This window comes from Phyllostomus discolor, chromosome X (assembly GCF_004126475.2).
Source record: "Phyllostomus discolor isolate MPI-MPIP mPhyDis1 chromosome X, mPhyDis1.pri.v3, whole genome shotgun sequence".
In the NCBI taxonomy this organism is placed as follows: domain Eukaryota; kingdom Metazoa; phylum Chordata; class Mammalia; order Chiroptera; family Phyllostomidae; genus Phyllostomus; species Phyllostomus discolor.
The window spans coordinates 69,888,338-69,915,194 of record NC_050198.1 but is presented as its reverse complement, the minus strand read 5'-3'; the positions used below and the strand labels follow the sequence as shown (position 1 = coordinate 69,915,194).

The 26,857-nt window shown below is 38.7% G+C and overlaps 1 protein-coding gene across 3 annotated transcripts in view; it reads right to left on the bottom strand.

Moving 5' to 3' along the window:
* DOCK11 (dedicator of cytokinesis 11) overlaps positions 1-26,857 on the bottom strand; it is a 189,816-nt gene that overhangs the window by 104,476 nt on the left and 58,483 nt on the right. For all 3 annotated transcript variants that reach the window (XM_036016645.1, XM_036016646.1, XM_028522215.2), the window contains exons 7-14: positions 23,064-23,198; positions 19,650-19,827; positions 19,181-19,260; positions 17,224-17,307; positions 13,607-13,747; positions 12,216-12,413; positions 4,046-4,168; positions 2,498-2,580 (exon numbers count right to left, since the gene is read on the bottom strand). In XM_036016645.1, coding sequence (XP_035872538.1) covers positions 2,498-2,580; positions 4,046-4,168; positions 12,216-12,413; positions 13,607-13,747; positions 17,224-17,307; positions 19,181-19,260; positions 19,650-19,827; positions 23,064-23,198 — 1,022 coding nt within the window. The remainder of the gene's footprint in view (positions 1-2,497; positions 2,581-4,045; positions 4,169-12,215; positions 12,414-13,606; positions 13,748-17,223; positions 17,308-19,180; positions 19,261-19,649; positions 19,828-23,063; positions 23,199-26,857) is intronic.

Genomic DNA, 26,857 nt, shown 5'->3' with positions numbered 1-26,857 from the left:
TGTAGTATATTCGTACAATGGACTACTACTCAAAATGAACAAGTGGATACACACAATAATATGGATGAATGTCAAACACAGACTGAACAGAAGCAACCAAATACATGGGTGCATAATGCATGGTTACACTTATATGAAGGTCTAGAATACATAAATGTTATCTATAGTGATAACAACCACACTGGTGGTTGCCTGGGTTGGGGTGGGATGGCTAACTGGACAGAAACATGTGGAAACTTTCTGAAGTGATTGACATGTTCTCTATCTTGGTTGATGTGACAGTAACATGACTGCTTACATTTGTGAAAATTTGTCAAATTGGACATTTTCATTAAAGGTAAAGTATATATCAAAGTGTACAAAACACAAATTAGATCTTTAAGATCAATTTATATAGTTTATAATATACATGTAGTTTCCGACACGATTTTGAATTATTCCCTCTCCCTCCCCTTCTTCCATTTTTAAGCAGCTATTTAACTGTAAAACTGGGAAGTAATGTGCAAGTGTCCAACATGCTGGGATAGCTACAGCCAGAAACATAATTCCCCTGGCAGAGACTCTGAAGATGTGGTTATAGACATTAACCACTGTTCCTACTTCTAAGCTTATATCCTTTATTTTCAGTAAATGGAGGCTTATCACACATCTTTTAAATAACCCAGCCAAGCCTCTAGAGTAAGTTCCTGCGACTGCTGACAACCAAAATAATTCAGGAAGGAAAAATAGCATAATTCCTCATCAAAACTGGGGATTAAAGCTTCTAACTTGGAAAATTTTAAAACTGATTTTTATATTGGCAAAACAGCGTCAAATAGCTACCTCTATGGCCTGAAGGGGGCGCAGTGTGAAGTCAGGAACCATGAATTCTGATCCCTGCTTGCACACATTCTGTAAACGTAGGCAGAAAGTTTTTGTTTTCACTTCTGTGCCTCAATTTCCTCATCTCCACGATGGGAATAATAGTATCCATCTCTTAAGAAAATGTACATTAATCACTTAGACCACTGCCTTGTACAGAGTTAGCACTCAATATCTATAAATAATAATAATAGCAGCAAAATAATAATAATAGCAGCAGCACTGCCTGACTTTTCAGGCTGCTAAAAATCATACTTAGCATCACCAAGTATGCTTTTATTTACAAGCCATATTTCACCTTATACAATGCCTAACTATATCACCCTCTCCTATCCTTGGCTATCATTTTTTACCATTATGTAAAAACAAGGACAATGTGACTTTTCATCTACCAACATACAATAATGCATTTTGAGATCTTCCCCAAAATGAAATGATTATAAATGGTGACAGAAAACTAAATTAACTTACAGTCTCCTACCCTTATGCTATTCCCCAGCACCCACTGAACATAATTGATTGAATTATTCAGAACATGGTGCCCTTTCCCCAGAAGTTCTAGTGAGCTGTGTACCGGCTGTACCAAAAACAAGCCAATTAACCTGTACTTCAAAAGTGGGATAAGCAAGAAACACATTTTAAGTCACCACTGTATGTAGACTTGTAATATTTGGGAAAAACCAGGTAATCTACCATAAGATATGTGGTATAGATAACACATTTCCAAATAAATATACTACTTCTGAAGGGTTTGCTGAGATTGTCATCAGAAAGCAAGAAAATCTATTAAATATGCAAATTTAAGAACTGCATTTCTTGCCTTCTCATTTTTGTATGTTTTCTAGAATTATTCTATGCTAGCTTTTTAAAGCATAGGCCCAGACAACTCTGAAATATTGGGCATATTGTACATTTACTATAATTTCTGGTTTTCTGGGAAAAAACTTCCATCACTTCCACAAATAAGTTCTGCTTTAAAATGCAGTAAAGTTAAGTAGTATCAATAAGATCAGTAACCCAAGCCAAAGAAAATTTCCCTGAAGCAAGACATATGAAGGAATGAATGGGTCTAACAAATTTTAAGAAAAAGAATTCTTATATCCTATTATGAACTGAATGTTTCTATACCCCCCACTGAAGTCCATATGTTAAAATCTAATCCCCAAGATGATTATATGAGGAGGTGGTACATTTGGGGGTGATTAGGTCATGAGAGTAAAGCCCTCAGGAATGGGATTGGTACCCTTATAAAAAGAGGCTAGAGAGTTTGCCTACTTTCTTTGCACAGGGTGAGGACATAAAAAAAACAGCAGTCCCCAACCTGGAAAAGAGTCCTCACCAGAACCCAGCAAATGCTGGCATCCTGATCTTGGGACTTCCAGCCTCCAGAACTGTGAGAAATAAATGTTTTTTTGTTTATGCCACAAACATTTGGCTTTAACCCTCATTGTTTAAGTCAGTAATTTGTTAGAGCAGCCTAGAGGTACTAGGACACATCCCAGGTGCCCCAAAACATTACTGCCAAAATATAACTGGCTTGTCAGAAACAAACTGCTGAATGCTACTGGCAAAGACAACATCGCTCTACTTCATATATGAGCATGAGTAGGAGGATCAGGATTACATATGTACAAACCTGGCAGCCCAGGCAAAGGGCATTCTGTATTGTCCAAGGCGGCTGCACACCTGCTTGGCTGTCCTATGCACCTTCTGGGCCGTCTAAGGTCAGAAATAAGAAAATAGGCTCATATTACTTCAAACTACCAGGGAGTCTCCCAAAACTAATTTTCCCAACCTAACCAATATAAAACATCAAAATCTAGAAAAACATATATACAAATGCCTATAAATAAAATACAACACACATCGCCTACCCACTTTTCAAGACCAAAGCAGTATTTCTTAAAGCTTTTGTGTTTTTCCATTAACAGAGACTTCATCAGGATATCCTTCATCAAGATATCTGAAGATAGACAAAACGGATATAGGGCACATTTTGGACCAAAGGCTCCTATTGGGAAAATTTTTTCAGCAATTTAAATGTGTATTTCTCCTTTCAAACGTGAGCAGACAGACACTCATCATTCTTGGAAGAAGTTTGTACTGGGTATAGTTGACCTTTTTACTCCCAAGATACAAGCCAAGTGACCAAGAGTCAATACAATTAAGTGTGCGCAGGAGCCACTGTATGCACAGGCACTGAGCGATGACAAAGGACATTAACTGCCTATAGAATCTCAATCAGCTGTGAAATGCTGGCTGCACATTTATCCGTAGGGATACACATGCTAGAAGTTTTTATCTATATCGAGGCCTTTTTTCCTTCACAAATTGGTCACACGTATCCTCAGCATCTTCCACTTCATAAACAGTATTTGGATACACAGCTAAATGCCACATAGAGCAGATGGGCTCTTCATGAATACCCAGTAGCTGGAGAGCTCCTAATGGCCTGTGCCATGAACATGTTCCTACTCTGGGCCCCAGTTGTCTCATTTATAAAACGAGAGCAGAGGATTCAACTGATAATTTCCCTAAGTTTAGATTTCAGGGACTAGAAATTTGGATGATTATATGGGTTGCTGACTTTTAATGTTGCCATTTAAATACAAGAAACAACAAATATGCCTACCATTTAATATACTAACATTTTATGAAGCATAGGTGTAACATTTATAAAATAGCAAGCCCTTTGAATTGAATACATTTACATTCTCATGAATAGATGGCTATTTGGCTTTCCTCAATTCATCTTCATACAGGTGTAAATTTGAGTATACACTGGCAATTGGGAACTACAGAAGTGGATCATCTTTACCCTCACAGATCTGACATTCTAAGGTTGCTGATAGCACTGGGAGGGGAAAAAAAGACAGTTATTGCCAAGGATACAGTGTCAGTGAACAGATGTTGCTGAAAAACCTTTAGCTCTTATTTTGATAAGCCAGCAGACATCAGACTGTCGTGTAAACAGAACATAAATGAAGAGGGGAAAAAAAGGCACATTCAAGGTTTAGCATGCATACGTAGCTAGTATACAATATTTTCAGAATATATAGCATGCTGAGTAAGGAAAGTTTTTTGAGATTTTTTTTGAGGGATCATTGACTATTGGATTTACAATATCAGTAGAAGGCAAGTTCTACATTAAGCTGAAATGTTCACAGACAGACTTTATAAATACCTTTGCTGGATCTGAATTTTTTATGTAGGGTTCTGCACAGTGTGTAATATTTCCCTGGAGCACCTTCTCAATTCGTGCAACTAGAAGAATTTCAGGATGTGGATTTGTCACTGAGAAAATTCCCTGGGGAAAAAAAAAATGACTTCCATTAGACTTTTTATGTAACCTCATATATACAGTTGTTGATTAATGATTCCAAGCAGTGTGTTTAGCATAGAATGTTTGTAGTCAACACAGAATCATTTCTAGGACCCTGGAAATACATAGCATTGCCTTTCAGTTTTCCAAGCTCCCAATGTTCCTTCCAAAATGGATTTTCTATTTTCTCACCAACTTTAGATCTATTCGTCTCCAAAGTGCAGGTAGGTTGTCATCCTTGCTGCGTAGCTTCATGTATTTAGCTGTGTTTGCAAGGTGCGTTGCTGGACCTAATTAATACAATGTGTACTGTCTAGTTTAATTGGCATTGGCGAAAATATAGTGCATTTCTCAAATAGCACTGGATAAGCATTTTTAAGTATAGCTGCATGTAACTCCAGAGCAATTCACTCACAATTAATACTGATTGCAAAATAAACTTTAGGACACAGGTGTCAAACTCATTTTCACCAGGGGCCACATCAGCCCCATAGTTGTCTAGAAAGGGCAGAATGTAGAACTCCTTGCCCCTAGTTAAGGAGTAATTACATTTATACTGTCCTAAAATTACATTTGGCCCTTTGAAGGCAACCAGAAGCTGATGTGGCCCCCAGTGAAAATGAGTTTGACCCCCCTGCTTCAGGACTTCCGGCTAAGATGGAGGCGTACATAGATACACTTTGCCTCTTCCCACAACCAAAAGCAGGACGGCAACAAATTTAAAAACAAAAAACAACCACAACTGCCAGAAAATTGAACTGTATGGAAGTCCAACAACCAAGGAGTCAAAGAAGAAACACTCATCCAGACCGGTAGGAGGGATGAAGACAGGCAGACAGGCAGAGAGGACTCACGGAAAGGCGGCGGCTGGTGGACTGGGTGAGGTGGCAGCTGCTGGAATAGGCAGTCCCACATTCTCATGCAGATAAACCAGGAGAAACAACTGGGGAGCGAGACAGACCTCACCACGCAGGATCCAGTGCGAGGGGGTGGGGGGGAAATAAAGCCTCAAAACCTCTGACTGAAAACACCTGGGGCAGTTGAGGCAGCAGTGGGAGAAACTCCCAGCCTCACTAGATCCTAGAACGCATACAAAACCACCCACCCAGGAATCAGCACCAGAAGGACCCAATTTGCTTGTGGGTAATGGAGGAAGTGATTAAAAGCCAGCCAAGAGCCCAGAAAGCAGCATTGTTCCCTTTTGGACACCTCACCCACATACAGCACCACAATTCAGCATCAGCGTCATGGGTTGCTCTGCACTGACAAATACATAAGGCTCCACCCCTTACAATACAACAGGCACGTGGAGACAAAAATAGCCCAAATGCAGAACAGATCAAAGCTCCAGAAAAAAGTATAACTGACCAACGAAGAGATAGCCAACCTACCAGATGCACAGTTCAAAACACTGGTAATCAGGATGCTCACAGAATTAGTGGAGTACAGTCACAAAATAGAGGAAAGAGTGAAGGCTATGAAAAGTTAAATAAAGGGAAAGGTACAGGTAACCAACAGTGACAGGAAGGAAACCAGGACTGAAACCAATGGTTTAGACCAGAAAGAAGAAATAAACATTCAACCAGAACAGAATAAAGAAACAAGAATTCAAAAAAATGAGGAGAGGCTTAGGAACTTCCAGGACAACTTTAAACATTCCAACATCTGAATCACAGGGGTGCCAGAAGGAAAAGAGGGAGAGCAAAAAATTGAAATCTTATTTGAAAAAATAATGAAGCAGAACCTACCCAATCCAGCAAAAGAAATAGACTTCCAGGAAGTCCAGGAAGCTCAGAGAGTCCCCAAGAAGTTGGACCCAAGGAAGCACACACCAAGGCACATCACAATTACATTACCCAAGATTAAAATTAAGGAGAGAATCTTAAAAGCAGCAAAAGAAAAGGAGACAGTTACTACAAAGGAGTTCCCATCAGACTGTCAGCTGATTTCTCAAAAGAGACCTTAAAGGCAAGAAGAGGCTAGAAGGAAGTATTCCAAATCATAAAAGACAAGGACCTCCATCCAAGATGACTCTATCCAGCAAAGCTATCATTTAAAATGGAAGAGCAGATCAAGCGCTTCCCAGATAAGGGCAAGTTAAAGGAGTTCATCATCACCAAGCCCGTATTATATGAAAAGTTAAAGAGACTTATCTAAGGAAAAGAAGATTAAAAACTATGAACAGCAAAATGACAACAAACTCACAACTATCAATAACTCATCCTAAAAAAAAAAAAAAAAAGAAAAAACCAAGCAAGCAACTAGAACAGGAGCAGAATCACAGAAATGGAGATCATATGGAAGGTTATCAGTGGGGAGGGGAACCAGGGGGAATGGGGGAAAAGGTACAGGGATAAGAAGCATAAATGGTCGGTAGGAGCTAGACAGGGAGAGGTTAAAAACAGTATAGGAAGTGTAGAAGCCAAAGAACTTATATGTATGTGCCATGGACATGAACTAAGGGAGGAGAATGCGGGTGGGATGGGGGGTGCAAGGCAGAGGGGAATAGTGGGGGGGGAATGGGACAACTGTAATAGCATAATCAATAAAATATATTTTTTAAAAACACTGATTGCAGCTAAGAGGAAGATGATAAGGTGTTGTTTTGTATAGCAGTATTCAAACTGCGTAACAAAAACTAAATCACCCTATGGAAAGCATTCCTTTGTGACAGGTAAAGACCTCATTGAAAGCCTGGGGCTTTCAATGTAAAAGTAGAAAACAGAGGATCTAAACCTTGTTGTTTTGTTATTTTGCACTTTATTGAAGGGTAGTAATGCACCCTGCTGGGAAAGGGGGGCTAGGCCAGAGGCCCTGTGCTACAGAGGCAGACTCCCAACCCACAGTGGGCTTCCTGGATTCACTTATGTTTGCATTTTGGGGACAGGGCAAGGCTAGAAACTAATTGGACAACAGGCAGAACAGCTCCAGAGTGACCCCCTACAAGGGAATCCCTGGTTAGTTAAAGAACATCTCTGTGCCTCAGCATCCAACTGTGAACTGGAAATAATGTAAGTATCTGTGTTCCAGGGCTCTGGGGAGGGCCACAGAAGGTGTGCCAACCTGGAAAGCGGTCTGTCCTGGACTAGGCCCCACCATGTTTGCTCAGTATCATGTTGCCACTAGTGGGGGCAGCAGTAAGAGTGATCACAGATAAACAAGTGAAAGCAACTTGGTCTTATCAATTGTCAAATCACTTCGGATTATAATACCCCTTGCTGGCACCAGTGTGGGGAAAGGCTGAGAGTACTGGGATGCGGAACCATAGGGACTCAGTGGACATTAGCTGCAGCAGTAATCAGTATTACTATTCTCATTCAGACTCATGGCAGGAGATGTTGGCTGCAGAGGCCTCAAGGCTGAGAGGCAGCATAGCATGGGATATATAACCTGGAAACCCTAGCTGCAATTGTCTTCATCCATTTTCTTTCTGAAAAAACCTTTCTAAGTCTCAATTTCTTTGTTTGTTTTTTAATCTTTCCCCAAGGGCATGGTTATTAATTTTAGATGGGGGGGGGGGGGAGAGAGAGAGAGAGAGAGGGAGAGAGAAAAATCAATGTGTGACAGAAATATTGATGAGTTGCTTTTCTTAGGCATCCTGACCAAGGGCTGAACCCACACATAGGCATCTGCCCTGACCAGGAATGGAAGCTGTGACCTTTTGGTATATGTCATGGTGATTTAACTGAGCCACACCAGACAGGGCTCTAAGTGTCAATTTTTTAATCTTTAAAATATGTTTTTCACAGAACCTGCTTTGAGGGTTTTTACAAAGACTGAGATAATGCATGAAAATCACCTAGCACAGTTATGTGACAAATGGTAAGCATGAAATTATATGAGTCAGTTTGCCAGCCATATCTCCCAGCTTGAGCAGCATGTTTCTGGCTGCACTGAAAACACAGTTCTGTGACCATCAGTTGCTTTGGGCAACTGTAGTAATAACAAGGTGCCTAATGTGCATGACTTCATTTAATCCTTATGAGAAGTTTGTCCAATAGCTAGAACTACTGTCATTCCCATTTCATAGATGAGAAACCTGAGACGTAGAGAGGATGTTTCTTGCCTAAATCTATAAATGGTGGAGCCAGAAATTGAACTTAGGAAATGGGCTGCTGAGCAGTCTTTAACCACTTCATTCCACGCTTGCTGCTTGGGAATTCAAACCCAGGTCAGCCATCCACCTAGGATCCTTATAAGCTGTTGGACTGTGGAAAGAATTAGCATCTTGCACTCACTTTTCTCTTTTGCCTTATCTATTCTGAGGGTTCTATCTAGAACAAATGAGATAATGTGTCTGAAATGTTTTGAAAACTGGAAAGCACCACCTTAACATAGTTGGTAATATACCAAATAGGAAAACAAAACTTGGTAGAGTACCAGTAATGGATTTTTCCACTTGAATTCCTTTGTGTGGTGCTCCTTTAAACAACAGACACCATCAACTAACAGGCTGTTTGGAGGATATTATATTTGGAAAGAACTGAGCTGGACAGGGGATGGCATGGCTGTTCAACATGCATTCATAGAAAACCCCTGTAACCTTGGCTGTATCTACATTAGTACTCTGCAATAAAGTGCAAAGGAGCAAAATGAGGAGGTCTGGATCCTCTGTTTTCTACCTTTACAGCTCTTTACCTGTTATGAAGGGAACACCTTCTGTAGCATGATTTAGTTTTTGTTATGCAGTTTGAAAATCATTATGTAGACCAACACCTTATCTTCTTCCTCATAGCTGCCCCCGGCCATAGGCTGACTCTTACCCACTTCAGTGCCCCCTACTTCAAAAGAAGAGGTCAAGTCCCACCCAGTTCCCAGCACTTACAGAGCCCCTAGCCTAGACCATGGCAAGGCATGTGGTGGCATGAGCCCTCCACCCTTCTACCAGCCCCACATCTGCTGCCCCCAAGCAGGGAGCCCACAGAGAAACAGGGAAGTAGACTCCCAAGACTGAGCAGCTACCCCACAGCCCCAACAACTCAAACCTGGGAGACATGGGGCACTGAGGTCTGTCAGGGCGTCTGGGAAGAAACTGCCAAGATCCTGAGAGTAAAGTGATCATAGTAACTATTTGGTATCAGGGAAGCAAAACTACTAGATGGACTCAACTTCCTCCATTTCTGTGGTCACCCTGTTGCTCCTCACTCAGGAAGCCTCTAGAGAGAAAGACTCTGAGGAACAGATGGGGAGAGCTGAGAACCACCCCAAAATACCCACCATCCACCAAACCCTGGAAGCTGCCTGTTCCTCTAGATAATGCCGCCATTTAAATAGCCTTGCTGGAAGGGAATGGGCTGCCAGACAGCCTGCTCTGGGAACGCTGAAGAACTGGGCTGCTTTCCTCTCTCTGGGGTGACATGAAAGCAATACAGTATAGTGGCAAACACCTGGACTTTTTAGGGAGCCTGCTAGACCTAGGTTCAGGTCCTGTTCCCCATCTTACTAGCTCTGTTACCTTGGGCAAGCCACCTGACTGCTCTGTGCCTCAGCTTCCCCATCTGTAAAATGGGGATAGTAATAGCACCTCCCTATTTTACTGCACTGTTGTGGAGACTTAACTGACCATACAGATAAATACCTAGAGAAATACATCAGCAATAGTTAAGTGCTTGAATTGTTATTATTGCTGTAAAACAGTTGAGCTGAGATCTGCTAACACTGAGCCTTCTTCCACATAGTACTGCTTCCTCATCCTAAATGGGAAGAAGCTGAGAGAAAGACTTCTTCCGAATAAAATGTTCAACTATTTGGAGTAAATGACCATTTGGTGGTATTGTTACTTGATATGAAAAAAGAGTTCAAATGATAAAGCCATTTAAGGCCACTGCCCATTGCTGTCACGTGTCCAGCTCTCGTCTATTCCTTTGAGGCCTCTCTCAAGCCCCACACCTTCTGTGGAGTCTTCTAAGTTAACTCCTGACCACTGATCCCTCGTCATATTCCAAATTTAACTACCATCATTATGTTGTATACTTTAGCACTTCATTGCGTTCTGCCTTTGAGGTCTTTCAAACAGACCTAGATTCAAATCCTGCCTGCACCACTACTGGCTCTGAAATGGTGGACAGTTTACTTATTAATCTCCTAGAACTTCACTTTCTTCATCTGCAAAACAGCAATAATTATACTATTTCACAAGGGTATTACAATTCCACGAGACACCAGTGGAAAATTCTGGCATACAGGGGATATTGAGAACATGCTGATTTTCTTCCTGACTTAGATTACAAGTGGGATGACACCTGGAAGCATAACTTAAACTGCCTGTATTGAATCTAAGTAAATTGAAGTAATTCAATAAATATATTGTTGGCTTAAAACGACTTACTTAATATTGTACAAGAAATTTTAAACATACAGTTCAATAGCAAGTTCTCAAATATTTCTAACACTGACCTCGCTCAAGCTCTCTTTTAGAAGCTGAGGCTGTTGTATGGAATATACACATATGAGACAACTATACTCCACATAACAAAGGGACCGTGCTTTGGCCAGTGCGGCTCAGTTGGAAGGGGGGTCATCCTGTGGGCTAAAAGGCTGCAGGTTCCACTTCCAGTCTAGGGCATGTACCCAGGTTTCAGGTTCGAGCCCCAATTGGGGCATGTATAAGAAGGCAGCCAATCATTATTTTCCCTTTCCCTCACCCTTGCTCTCTCTAAAAGCAATTCTTAAAATGTGCTCAGGTAAGGATAATGAAAACTTAAAAAAAAAAACACTAAGGGGCCATAAAATAACAAGGGAAAACAGATAATGAAGGGGAAAGCTGTCAGAACTCTCTAGCACAGAGAGTCTTTGAGTGACAGCACATGTCAAGTCTTTCCCTGCCACGTGGCAGTCTGTATCAGTGAGTATGATCTGCAACCCTCAAAACATGGAATTTATTCTAAGGAGATAATTCAGCAAATGAGCTAACATGTACATACAAGGACATTCAATGGCATATAATTTATGATATTCAAAAATTAGAAATATGCTCATTAGCTAATCACTGATATAGCATATTAGCCTTTAAGAATGTGACTATCTAGAAATATTGATATAAAAAATAAGCATGTTAAATGAATGCAGTAGGTATAAAATAGCATAAATCATACACATTATGTATAGTCTTATACAAACAGTATGTGTTTATATATACACACAACAGAGTTGTCTAGAAAACATTCACCAAAATGTTAATAATTAACATGTTATACCTTTTTTACTGTTTGAATTTTCTACATAATGTATTTGTCTTTGTAATCAGGAAAAAAGGCACATTTTTATTTTGGGAAAATAAATGTCCTCACAATGTAAGTGGCTCTGTTCTTCCTACTTTAATTCTTCGCCACAATCTATAGTTTCCTTTCAGCTCCAAATGTCTAGAAGGCAATCAGTTCTGCTCTGCCTAACCTATTATAGCTGCCAGTCTGGTCAGAGGTCAAAATGCCAGGGAACTGTCAAGCTCTTTCTAAAGAGGATTCTTTGCATCAGATAGGAAAGAAGACAGCAGACCTACAGCTGTGACACAAGCAGTTCCCTCTCATTACGTTTCAAACAGAACTCCTATAAAGAGTCTTTATGCTTGATTAAAATTATCTACTCATAATGGAATGGGAATTAGGGATGGAAGGTTATTGTAGGGTCACTTTTTCTTCAAAGAAACAAGCTTTTCAGGTACCTATTGCCTTGCTCAGCAGAATGCACATGGGTATGGGTGTGTGTGCATGTGTGGCTGTATCTGTGTATTTGTGTGTGTCTGTCTCTGTCTGTATTCCTGTGTTACCTGCACTCCATCTCATAAGACACTTCCTTTGAGACTCACATCATGATCCCAACTGAAATGTTACTTTGCGAATGTTTACTAGCATATATATTTGTTGATTTCCATGTTTCCCATCCAACTTCAGTTGCTAGGAAAACACCTATACACAGACCTTATAAGAGATATGAATACCCATGGCAACATTGGCCTGAAACAATAAAATAACCCAAGGGGGTTTCTGTTTCTTATTCTGAAGACACTACCAACTCCAAAAAGATCATTCTTTACCTGCTTTATGTAGCGTAACTGAGATTCAGCAATTCCGTGAATGAAAGACTCTGCATTTCCATCACTGGCTGGTTGGGCTGAACTGCTCCACAGCATTTCACGAACAGATGGGGGATTCAGGTCTATGTGGAAGTCAGCTGAAATCTTACAATTGTTCTTTACATCAAATAGGGCAAGATTGATAAAAAAGGGTTCAACCTGGGAACAAAGACAATTCCATTTTTAAATTAAGACTTTTTTCAGATAGAATGTGGGAAGGGACACAAATTATAAAAATTATTTTATTCTTCAAGTTTCTGTGATTACAGTTCCATCCTGAATTCAGTATTTAGCTAAAATCCCATTATACCTCATTTGCACATAAGAAAGAACATTCTAAATAACAGGCTATCAAATTTTAACTTTTGTCAGGTACAAATAATTTCACAACTTATAAAATTTTGTAAATGATAGGTATAAATCAGAAGCCAGATTTACAAAATACCAATTGTTTTATAAATAAAATTTAATTTTCTACAGGTTTATTAACATTACCCCCAAATAATGCCAATATTATGGATGAGAAATAAATCTTTCCTTTTGGAATGTTACAGCATTCCAAATGGATTATACATTTCCTAAGAGCTAATAACAGTCAACATCGAATTACTTGACAATAGCTCTGTTGCCCCATCAGCAGCTTTGGAAGACACTATTCCTCTCTACAGATGGCATGTGAAAGCTGGTCACAAAGAGAAATTTCATGCCAGATGGCATAAAGATTAACCCTTTACACACAGAAAATCTACTAGTAAATTTCAGCTACACTGTGAGAGAATAAACCACTGTGGATATGTTCCAAGATAAGACCAGAACCGAAAAATGAGGATGGATCTAAAATGCAGTCTGTCTGGCAATTTTACATTTATAGTTTCAAGTATTTCTGAGCTACTCCAATGATCAGTGATAACTAATAATTAGAATTTTTGTGCAGAACACAATGAATTCACTCTGAGAACAGTGAGTAAGGCTAGCTGACTGCATAGCATCTGTGCCCCTGCACAGCTCTGGTGTTCATTACTCACGGCTCTGAGCCAATTTTGCAGAAGTCATAGTCTCTAATAGAATTCACAAATCTGAGGATTTTCTAGGTTCTGATGACACGTCCCTCTTGGATGTCAAGGGCCTACTCTACCTGCTGTTTTGAATACATAAAACTTTGACAAATGTTAAGATGAACACATATTCATATTTTGACAAAAGAAAGACATATGAAAGTCTTCCATCTCAAATGTATCAAAACTTGTAGCAATGGAATTCTCATCCAGTAAATTAGTTCTCAGAGACAAAAAGAGAAAGGTGTTTCTTTAATGCAGCAGTTTAAGGGAGGTACAAGGAAAAGTCATACATACATTTGTAGGTGGTCCTTTTGCATTGTCTCCAACTTGACCCAAGATGTTAAAAGTTAAATCATGGCAATTTACCAGGAAACGTTTATTGCACTTTTCCTCAAATGGCTTTATATCAGGTTCAATTCCTGAAAAGTCCAATCTCTACAAGATAGATAATCATTTGCAAAAGAAAAAATGATTCATATTAATATAGGTCTATAGTAAAATTTACAGAATCTAACACTTCTCTGTCCATTTTTCATTTGAATCCTCATTTTTTTTTTCATTCAACAAGCCTTTGTAGAGCTCTTAGACTAAGGTTCAAACACTGATAAAGAAATTCTGGAGGGAGATTTCTGAGACGCCAATCTAAGGCAAAGGAAAAGTCACAAGTCTGTACCATGAGCTACAAAGCCTTATATGTCATGACTTCCTACTTCCCCCCACTCCCCTGACCTGATCTCCTACCACTCTTGCCTCCTCTCCCCTACCACCCTGTGTTCCAGCCACATTGGCATCTCCATTTATTTCTCTAGCATCCCAAGTACATTCCCACCTCAGGGACTTTGCACTTGATGTCTGTGAGGAAGCCTGTTCCCCCAGATAGACACATGGTTTACTCCCTTCATTTCATTCAATTGGCATTTCCACAAAGACGAACTTTACTCTATTTAAAAACAAACTGCACCCACTCTGAGAGTCTATACTCCCTTTCCTTCATTCAGTATTCTAACAATACTTTTTAAAATATTTACTTAGGTCTTTATTGTTTGTCTTCCTCACAAAATATATGTTCGAGGACAGAAGGCGTTTTGTTTCTTTTATAAGCTGTACAGAAGGCAAAACTGACATGAATAGACATGGAAGGAATCAAGAATTACACAATGGCCTCTAACCTGGAAGATTCAGTAGACTGTGATGTTTTGAAATTAACTGCAAAATAAAGATGAATAGCAAACATGGGGAAATAATGAGTACAGATGAGTTCAGTTTGGCATGTGTTGAATTGGAGGTGTTGTGAGTAAGGGGTTGGAGAAACAGGAGAGGTCTGGGTTGGAGATCTGGATTTGGGGGTGAGTGGAAAATAGTTTGAGAAGGAAAACAAGGCGAAACCATGGTGAGCACCTATGTTTAAATGATGAACAGAGGGAGATGTGTCCACTTAGGAAAGTGATAAACACTGAGCTCAGCTGCTTCTAACAGCTAGGGGATGTACTCTGGGTGCCACAGATTATATATATATATATATATATATATATATATATATATACACACATACATATGTATAAGTTGATGGTATACAAACTTTTTTTGAAGTTTATAAACTTTCTATAAACAAAGATATTTAGAGACAAGGAATTCCTCTCAGCAGGGGAAGAATCTGTCCCTCCTGAAACAAACTCACAGGATCCTCCTCCTCAGCTCACAGAGCACAGGCATTCTAAGTTTATCTGTTCATTCTGAATGTCCAAACAGACTTACATTCTGTTCGCAAGTGGGAGGAAAAGTATAGATTGTGGGTCAACTTAAAAACTTTCAATAAGACCAGAGACATGCTAGGTAGAAAATGATTGGGTTGGATCTGAGCAGAAAATACTGCCAATGTCAGAAACTCAAGCCAAGAAACACAAGAATTTTTCTCAATTGCCTAAGTAATTCAAGCCAAAACAGGTAATGTGCCTGAAGAATCTTGGATAATTATAGCCATTCCGATCCAGCCTGTATCACTAACAAAATCCTCCTTAAAAGAGCCTAACATATTATATGCATACCTGAAAGCACAATACCTCCCTCCCCAAGTCTATTTATCTACAATAGGAATAGAAATGTCTGGGCCTAGACAGCTCCCCCTTGAACTCGTATCTATCAGTGGAGCCAGAGGAGGCAAGTCATTGCCATGGAGATCAGTTCTAATTTCCGCCCATTTATCAACTCTCCCTGCTATCTTCCTCAGACATTGGAATGTGAAGAGAAACTGGACTAAACCACCCAAGCCCCAAGTCCTCTCCCTTCTGCGGCCTGTGAGTGCAAACACTGGGACATATGGCCTTCCCCAGTAGTTCAAAGTTGGAGCTATTCCCTTCAGTCAGTCAGTGTTTCTTTATTCTCTTAGGTCAGTGATGGAAAGCATATCTCTAAACACTGAACTGTGGCCAAAAGAGAAGGCTGCTATTATACAATGGCACTATGCCTAGTAAAAGTACTCAACTCATACAACGTGGATTTCTTTGTAGTTAGACTGCCTTTCATAATTGACATTCAATTTTTTTGTCCTTAAAGTTTTATCACAACTGTGAATTTTTCTGTCATGTTGTAGCTCACTGATAAGTAATTCAAACATAAAATCAGTTTAGTTCCATGACCACAAAAACACCACACCACAGTTTTTTTTAAAGATGCTGAACTGAATTTCCACCACAGTCAATTGGCTTCTTTGTATACCATGAAAGGAGCTGACATGTCAGATTAAAGCCCAATCATGGGGTGGGGGGGGCCGGTAATCAAAGGCTCAGACATGCTTGGAACAAGGAAATTTCAGGATGAATATCTTACAACTAACATTCCTTATGTTATACTTTATACTTTTTTTAGTCATATATCTTACATGCACAATGTAATAGTGGGAAAAAAGGAAAGATGAAACATTTAAAACAAATTTTCTCCAAATAAGAAAAACACATGAGAAAATAAAATTATTTGGGAAAATTTTCTGCATTATTTATGGGCTATATACTTTTTCCATTTCAAGTTTTAAAAACTGTAATTAGGAAACTATATGAAGCAAAAAGAAAACACCAAATCAGTCTTCCCCAAATCATTTTATATTTTCACTGAGAGAACTATAATTCTTATTTATATAATATATATTTTGCTATTTCCAAAAAACCCAAAGATTTTAATTACAAATCACATGTAGACAAAGTAAAAAGGAAAAAAATTTGTCTCCCCTCAAATAATTTCATTTTGTCATGAAATGTGTTCCATTAGGAAAAATGAATGTAATGCTTAAATACTGGAGAATTTTTTCCATTTAAACAAATCAGAAGTTTAATTAGAAAATATCATGTAATGAAATATTGACCACATATCTGTTAGTTCAAAAAGTACCTAACTCTCATGAAGGTTAAAATACATACGCACATAAACTTCCATTTCTCTCCACCACTTTCCATTTAAAGTGAAATTAAGCCAGACATGAAAATTATCCCAGTTTCACAGGCCTACATCAAAAGTGGAAAAAAAATCACCTGTGTCATATGACCTGGTGGTGTTCTTTATACTGCAGATACTCACTGTTAGTAGACCACAATTATCCCTAACAGGTTAAAAGAGCACCAACACCATCTTTAAAGAATGTTTTAACTTATCCATTTTGAGGCATGAGAAAAAGTGAAAAGCATATTATAGAACTGAGAAGGAACACCATATATATTTGGTCCCAAACTATCTGCATTATGTGACAGTCCTCTTGAGTGAAGTTAGTTCTTAAGCTACCTGCTCAAAGTGAACAAGACAAATATACAACAATCAGTATCACACAGGGGTACAGAAATCAGTGATTTCAACATTTTACAGGTGTTGACTTTTCCAAACAAGCAACAATTCAAGGATTATTTAAAGAAACATATTATCAATACCTGAACTTCCGAATCAAAAGAAAAGAGGTTCTGTCTTCCATCTCCTCTACTGAGTTTGTTTAGCTGTTCAGTTTCTCTTCCATACTACAAATTTTTAAAAATATATTTATATACATGCACATACACACCAAACATTACTTTATTTCCTTCAAAACAGCATTAAATGCCACTTAAATATATAGTTTCTATGACACTAGAAATCTGCTACAGCTTTGAAAATATACCATTCCCACGTCCATAGGACAGATAAAGAATGCTTGCCTGGCGGAGAGTAACTGTCACTCTGATGCACAACAAGCTACAGATCAGGCTCTTGGACTCTATGTCCCTCTCATAACATGGAGGATATTGTTCAACCCATAGTGGTAAAAAAAGGATCCAAGAGGTTTTGGGTGCAGAAGAGAAATAAACACACATATCCATGGTGCTAGCCACAGAATTTGTATACAATTCTGACTGTCACTTTAGCAAAGACATAGGGGCTGCACAGTCTGGAATGACAAAGAGTTAGACGGCATATGTCAGAATCTATAAAATCATACAAAGGCTAGATCAGGGGATCATGAGTATGTTCTTAAATTTTGGAAAATATTTTTGAAGCCTAAGAGAATAATAATTTTAAAATATTAGAAGTAACTTCTAAAATTGTGTAACTTAATAGTCCAGGACAAAGTAAAATTACATAGGTTTGACATGGATTTAAATATAAAATGGGTCATTAAACCTTCTTATCTATAGTAGTAGAGTCCACAGAGTAAAATATGTACCCTTACTAAGATAGGTGTGATAATCACCTCTACTCTTTCACAATTAGCTCATTTCAAACTCCAAGGAGCAGAGCAATTAACACAAATTACGTATGTTCAAAATCTTTATCTAATGGATTTATATACATATGCATTTATGTATAGAGAATATGATTTGCATGTGAAATTAACATATACAAATCATTAGATTGAATATTCTGTTCAATCTGTATCAATAACCCCTTGAAAGAAGAATATTTATTTTATGAGTGACATACAGTACAGTCAGCTTTCTATATCCATGGGTTCTGCAGCTGCAGAGTCAACCTACCACAGATCAAAAATATTTTTAAAACCCTGGCTGGCATAGCTCAGTGGATTGAGCGTGGGCTGGGAACCAAAGTGTCCCAGGTTCGATTCCCAGCCAGGGTACATTCCTGGGTTGCAGGCCATAACCCCCAGCAACCGCACATTGATGTTTCTTTCTCTCTCTCTCTCTCTCTCTCTCTCTCTCCCTCCCTCCCTTCCCTCTCTAAAAATAAATAAATAAATAATCTTTAAAAATCTGTATTTATAAAAAAAATATTTTTAAATGTTATATCGTTGCTGAAGTGTACTATGTAATCAGTCCTGCAATGGTTGCATCTGTGCTAAACATGTACAGACTTTTTTTCTGGTCATTATTCCCTAAACAATACAGTATAGCAAATATTGACATAGTATTTACATCGTATTAGGTATCATAAGTAATCTAGAGATGATTTAAAGCATACAAGAGGGTGTGTGTAGGTTATATGCAAATACATCACGTTTATATGAGGGACTTGAACATCCTTGGATTTTGGTTATCCCCTGGGGTCCTGTAACCTATCCCATGAGGACACTGAAGGGTAAGTGTAATTAAACTGAATAAGTAGCAGCAAATATAATTATTAAAGTACTTCCTGGAATCTAAGGGGAAAAATAAGAATTTCCAAATTTTTAGTTGGTGCTGTACAAGTCCAACTTTAGCAGTGTAACTTTTGTTTTCAAATCTCTACCTGTTGTACTGATTTAATAGTTTTTAACTGAGAAACAACATTGGCCGGGGTGAAAGAACTGAGAAAAAAAAAAGAAGAAATGGCATTGCCAATGGAATCCAGCATTAAAACATTAATAGATGATCCTGCAACTGTCTTAGTTGAAGGCAAGTTGCCATAAGAAAGATGTACCTTCATCAGTTCCGGATGCATGCTCCTTTCCAAACTGGCCATGATGTTCTCGGCTTTTCCTTGGCTGCTAGTTTCATCATCTGCAAATTCATTCAAAGCAGATATTCCAAACCATACAGACCATTACTAACCACCTGAGAGGAATATCCTAACTATCTCTCCCACCCCATCTTCTTCTACTAGATTTATTGCAAACAATTTTGATTATGAAAGTGTAGGACCTTAATGGACTTTTGAAAATCTGCCATGAATTCCCTAGCCATTTTAGTCTGGATATATTTCATGTGTCATAGCCAATGCAGTATCAACTCTTAAAAAAAAAAATCTATCGACCTCCATAGTCACTTTTACTGAAGAAGCAGGTCAACCTTCAAGATTATGAGTTGTATATTCACCCTACACAACAAACATGTCCATGGATTAAACACAAGAGCTTTACCACAATAATGAATTGTTTAAAAATGCTGACCTTGGGTTGTTTCTGCTGTCTCCTTTTTCTCTTGCACTAAACTGTCGGTATTGATCTGGATAATCTTTTTCAAAGTTATCAGCCATTCCTCCATCTCCTGCTCTGTTTCAGCAGCAAGATAATGGCTGTACTTATCTAACATCTTGAGTTCAAAAGCATAACGGCGCATTTTGGGGCACTAGAGGAAAAAAGAAAGCATGTGTTCAGTTAGTTTTTGCTCTTTTAATATTAGATTTTATTCATATGTTTATTTCCACCTCAGCATAGCACATAGGTGCATCAATACTTTTATGAAAGAATTGCTTCTTTCAACTAGAAATACAAACTCCAAGGCGATGAATGACCATGCCAAACACATCTTTTCTGTTCCCTCAGTACTAAGCACAGTGGTATATGCATGAAGTTGGCATAAAATACTACTTGTTGAGTGGGTATTATCATTTAAGGCCTTTTGACATCCATCCATCACATTTAGATAACCAAACTGCTACATAAAAGTAAGCAAATGTTTTACCATTTCCACGCTGCTTAAAGTTTTCCTAGCATATTTACAAATTATCAAAATCAGCCCTTAAACACAAGCTTACATGTGACCCAAAATACATCTGGTCCTTGCTTTATATTATACCATAAAATGCAATATCAATACCTAATTCACTTTAGCATGCATAATATGCGTAAGAGAAAACTGTAGTTGATTCACATTATATTGTGGCTCCCAGTAAAAAATATGGAAATGACCAATGCTGAATACTAGGCAAAGCCTCTTTCTTTATTCAAACATGACACATTCTTTTATGTTACCACCTTCTCTGTCAAGACCGAAGAAATAACACACTCTGTCTCCAAAACATCTCAGCATTAGTTTTAAGAAAGGTTCACGAATAAACAATTTTCCACTACATAGTCATTATTCAAGAAAGAGCCAAGAAACTTCCTCCTTATCATCTTCAAAGTATAGTAAAGGATGTCATTAAACTGCTGTAGCAAGTCACAGAGATTTATATATTTGAAAATATTTGAGAGGGGGGATCATAAATAGATGAGGAAAGCAGAACCCAGGAACACAATAAAAAAAAGTCAGTCCAGACTAGAGCTCACTGAGGAATTCTGTTGTTTGTGTGTGCCCTTTCCTTCAGTAAGATAAGAAAGCTGCATGTATATGGAGTTATAGATCAATCACCTTCTAATAGCACAGATTTTCATATTCTTATGAGTTGTGTTTTGTTTGGTCCTATGATGATCTCATTTGATCAAGTAAATAGATATCATTTTACAATTTTGAAAATTAAGATTCAGATAGGTTGAGGCCACTGAACCCACATCTCGTGCCTCCTAATCAGCCCAGGGCACCTTCTAGTTGAAGATGCCACCCTGGCTCTGTAGTAATGGCTCCTTTGTCTTGGTCAATTGACTTCCTACTTAGATTGTCTCTCTACCCTGTCCCACCCCATTTTTAGCCATGCCCCCTCAGTAATTTAAATCAGCAAACATTAGTTAAGTCACTGCTGTGTGCAAAACACTGCTAATTATTATAGAGGACACAAACATGATTAATATATGGTCCCTACAGTCTAAAAGTGAATGTGCCAAACTACCCAGAACTTAGCATATTGTTGGGGGCCACCCTGCTTGGTCTCAGGAAGCTGTAACCTCCCATGACTTAGACTGAGTGAAAAACCTCTGGACCAGGAGCCACTGAAGGAGACAAAACTTATTTCCCCTGGCTTGAACGGCGGTCAATGACGGGTAACAATTCTCTTGGATAGAGAATGAACCTAAGACAGATTCATTCACAAAGGAATGACAGAAAACAGACTCACGGGGCTGTGGAAATGAAAGGGTGATCAGACATCAACCCCTGGCCCCTTTGGCTATGTCAAAGCCTGAGTCTTTGCTCTGGATGTGAGAAATCCAAGTCTCCTAGCTGCCTTTGTCTTCTGAGACCTGCAGGGGGAAAACAGCCCAGACCAGAAACAGTGGACCCCCAGGGTAATCAGGCCTGGGATAAAGAATATGCAAGATCCTGTGAGATCTGTTTGCTGGAGGATGTTATTATCTTGGATTTTAAAAACACAGGCAGGGAACTTTTGGAACCTGTACCTCTTTCATATGTTAAAAACCCCAAACCTTGCCTGGAATCACAGCGGGAGTTCTGTCCCCACCTTTGTAAGTTGTTTACATCTTTTGATCTTTTCTGCCAGACTGTGAATCCACAAACTAAGTCTGTTTTCTCAATAAAAAGCTGCTTGGTTATGGACACAGGGCGCTCCCCATGTGAGGAGTGGCCATTCTGTCCCGATTCTCCCACAGAACCTGGTTGTCTCTGTGTATGTTTTTAGCATGTTTCGACAAACATCCACAGCTGAGATGGATACTTGCTCCGGTATCCTCCACAGTATATGATTCACAAATTAGAGTATAATAGAGGAAAAACCAAAGTGGTCTCACAGGGGAGGTGGAGTTTAATTCCACTTGGTGGGCATGAGGGTGAGGAAGAAACAGACAATGTTTCACAGTAGACGTGCCATTTGAGCTGAGCCTTAAAAGATAACATTCCAACTGGAACAGAAGGGGAAATTATAGGTCAGGCAGAGAAACAAATGTAAGAAAGGCATATACATGTGATGCTCTGTGGAGGGCATCACTGGTACGACTAGACCACAGGATGTACAAGGGGATGCAGGAGGGATGAAGTTAGAAAGCAGGATAAGGCCCAATCACTATGGGCTTGCAATGCCATAGCAAGAGCTTTAGATCTCACTCTGAAAGACAATAATAAATCGAGAGACAAAGGTTTGGGGTAGACAAGTGAAGGACCCTATCTATGTCTTAGGAAGATACAGTGGATCAGGACAACAAATGAGAAGGTAGGAAGGCAAGACTTTAAGCCTTCTTAACACATTTAAGCAAGAGAGGAGGAAACAGACAATCAGACAAATGGCAGTGATAATGGAAAAATGGCAAGAGAACCCTGGCTATTGTGGCTCAGTTGGTTGGAGCATCGTCTCACAAATAAAAGGGTCATGGGTTCAATTCCCAATCAGGGCACATACTGAGGTTGCGGGTTCAGGTCCCAGGTCAGGGAGCTTATGAGAGGTAACAGATTGATGTTTCTCTCTTACATCAATGTTTCTCTTCCCTCTCTCCTTCCCTTCCCCTCTCTCTAAAATCAATACGCATGTTCTTGGGTGAGGATAAAAACTTTTTTAAAAGAAAAATGGTAAGAGATTCAAGAGGCCCTTGGGAGCCAGACTTCAAGGGTCTGAATAAACACCTGAATAGTGGCACAGAGAAAGGGTGGGCTAAATGCAGAAGAATCAAGTTGTATAGTCTGAACATTTTGGTGGATGAGATGCCATTAACCAAGACAGAAAAATGCTGAGGTTCTTAAGATTTGATCAGTAACCCTACCTGAACAACGTCAATGCAGGCATCCAAGTAGATGCAACCTTTAGATTCCTTGGAATTTTTTTCATCTTTATAGGAATTGAGAATATATGAACCATCAGGAAGCTGAGTTAAGTAAAAATACCGTCTCTTGAATACCTATGAGAAAAACAACAATGACACATTTATTACATGAACATCACATTTGAACAGTTTCTTTGAACTAAAAACCTTGAAAAGCTTGCCACAGACATTATATCTGGACAATCTTCAGACAACTCTTGAGAACTTTTCAGGAATTATAATTATCTTCATTTTTTTAGGATGGAGAGTTTGAAATAATTTACTCAGTTAATCAAATATCCAGAGAAGAGGTTTTAACATGTTAAACTGTAACAAGTATTTTTGTATCTGAATCACTATCCATTTCACTATAGCATCCTTTTCTCATTTAATTGCAAACCATGATTGGTATCTTATCATTGCTATCACATCACCACAAATCCAAGTGTAAACATAAATATATACATACACAAACACACCCTTCTATCATGTCCTAACACATATCTCACCTGCACATCTTACTGCATTCACCTATGCCTTTCCAGTGTCCCTACAAAGTCCAGCTTATAATGCACTCACTGAGAGTTATTGGTTACCTAGCAATTGTTGAATGCCCTGAATGCTGAGATTTGAGTCAATAGGCCCAATGGGATTGTGCCATCCCTTTGCAGCTGGGGATTAACAACAGTTAAGAAATAGCCTGTTACTATAACTCACAGCAAAAGCTATAGGAATTAGGGAAAAGGAGGACAAAAACCTGGATTCAATCATGCTAGTCCTCTACCTTCCCCTCAAAAGAGTCTTGGACCTGATGAAGGAGGTGTTAGAAAGGGATTCTGAACTCTCTGATGAATCTATGCTTCTTTCAATAAGCCACAAACTCCAAGCTATGTCAAGCATGTGTTATAGTAAAATTACCCAGGATGATGGATCTAAAATCATTTCAAAGAATGGCAAGAAAGACTTAGAAAATACACTTTTGGTGAGGAAATGCATTCCAATGCATACTGTCTTATTTGTAGAAGTTCGCTTTCAGATTTAAGATTGCCATTTTCAATCATCCATCCAATTATCCAGTTATAATCTCTATTTCAAGATGTATAATTATTAAGAGTATTATTTGTCAAAATCATGCTTGAAAACTACTTCACCTCCAGCAAAGTACCTGAAATACCAACAATTTATTTCTCCATGGCACAAGTAAAGAAAATATAGAAACACACTAAGGGGCACTTCTTTTTAGGAAAACCATTAAAATAGAAGTAATCAGATTGCAGTTACTTTGCAGTTGTTTTAACATCATTGATTTTGCAATGAATGACAGAAATATACCAATGGAAAGAACACCCTAACAGGTTAGACTGGTAAATGCTACAGCTTCTATTTCAGGGAGTGGCCATGTAGGCTATGTCGTATCAACAGAAAAGAGTCCTAGGAAAAATATATCACTTTGTTCTTCAATGCCAATGAAGTAAATATTACTGCGTTAGGATACAAAGTTACAGACAGAGTATATGTGTGTGTGTGTGTATAGCACATACATATGTTCTCATATTTGATTCACCCACATTTAGGTTTACTGGAGCTATAATTGAAGAAATCTAGATTGATACACAAGGAAATATTAATCATAATGGTAAGTATACATATATGTGTGTATATATATATTTGATTATTTTCATGACAATGGTTCATTCACATCTGTTATTAAAATGATGGAATCAGTCCTGGCTGGTGTAACTCAGTAGACTAAGACCGGGCTGCAAACCAAAGGGTCACCAGTTCGATTCCCAGTCAGGACACATGCCTGGGTTGCGGGCCAGGTCCCCAGTGGGGGCCACATGAGAGGTAACCACACATTGATGTTTCTCTCTTTCTCCCTTCCCCTCTCTCTAAAAATAAATAAATAAAGTCTTTTAAAAAAATGATGGAATCAGAAGACCTAAAATCACATACTAAGCTTATTGTAAATGAGCAAAATACTACTTTTTAAAAAGTTGTAATAACTATAACAAAAATTAAAGTACATTTTTGAAGTAAAAATTAATACGAAAAAGTCTCAACCAGATTAACTCTGAACACACATCAAATCTAAAACTTGATGGTATAGTCTGTGCAATCCAACTGCAAAGTCCATAGCCAGCAACAAAGAGGGGGGCAGGGAAGGGAAAATGCAGAGCAAATATTTGTGGCACAAAGTCAAATTATAGTCTGAAAAGATTTTCTCATGTATAGCTGCCTTACCAAGCAAAGACGTTTTGTGGCAGCCGCCACTTCCAATATTAGCCAAGCACATCATTACAAGAGAGACAGAAAGGGATTTGAAATCACAGTAAATCACTTCCTGTAACATTGTAATTATGTCTAAATGTGACACTGAGGTAGGCAGCTCATGAATCTGGGGAGAGAGCAGATGCCCGCAAACCATATGATCTTGATTCTCATGCAGCAGTGAGAATTGTCCTCAAGACTCTGCTTTTCTCTCCTTCTCCTCAATGGTCAAATGACAAGATCAGACTAGATAATCTATAGAATCATTTGTTCATGATCTATAAATAATTTCATTAAAACTGAATGAATAACACAGCAGCCTTCCTAGGCTACGGGCTGCCCTCCCCCAAGCAATTTCCTACAAGCTAAAAAAAAAAATCACACAGTTCATAACATTAAAGAAGTTTTTAGAAGTCATTTCTGTATAAATCAGACTCCACTTCAACAGATCTATAAGATCTCTTCTCATTCTAATATTCTATGACATATGTTAGGTTTCAACTTCTGGGATACTTTTAAGGTGCCCTTCACAGAAGAAAGGGGTAGCCTAAATCTCTCATGTGGAACTCAAAGGAAAATCAGAAACATGATTTTTGTGACAAAACAGAGGTAATGATTCTATATAATACCTTTCTTCTGAAGGCCTCAAGTCCTTTGTAACCAATAACTAACTGTTTTAATGTCAATCTGGGATAAGAATCATTATCCACATCTTACCTAACAGCAAACTAAGAGACCGAGAGCTCACTCAAATTCACACAGGCATGTCAGTTTGGGAACCAGAATGAGAATCAAGTGATAGAGACAAAGAGAATTTTGCCCACACCTTTCCAATGGCTTCCCATCAAGGTTGGAGTAAGATCCAAAATACTCACCATAGCCTGGGATGCTGTACAAGAGCTGGCCTCAGATTATCTCTTGGACTTCATATCTAAGTACGCTGCTCCAGCTACACTGGCTTTCCTGCTGTTCCTCAAACATCCTGAGCATTCCTCTTACCCATATATCCACATTCTTCTCTCATTTTTTTCAGGTCTTTACTTGAATCTTGCCTCCTATGAGAGGCCTTCTAGGACCAAATGCCCTCATTGTACCACCCTATTTCATTTCTTTCATGGAATGGTTACTGTCCAAATATATCTTATTTATCTATCTGTTTATTTATTTGCTATCCATCTCTTAGATTGCTAATCTATGTCTCATCCACTACTGTACCCCCCAGGAGCTACAGCAATGCCTGGACTCAATAAATTATGCAAAATCAAGAATGAATGAATGAACAATTCATTCTCCAGTGCAAATTTTCCAGCAGTTTCATGCAGTAGAATGGTGTTTCTTAATACCCATGTTCTTCCTCCTCCTCCCCTTTATTATTTTTCCTAGGTGGTAAAGTCAGCTGCAAACTTTCCACTTTATTCACCAAGAAGCATGAATCCTGGCAAGGAGCCCACTCAGACCACCCAGAACAATAAAACAGAGAGGAA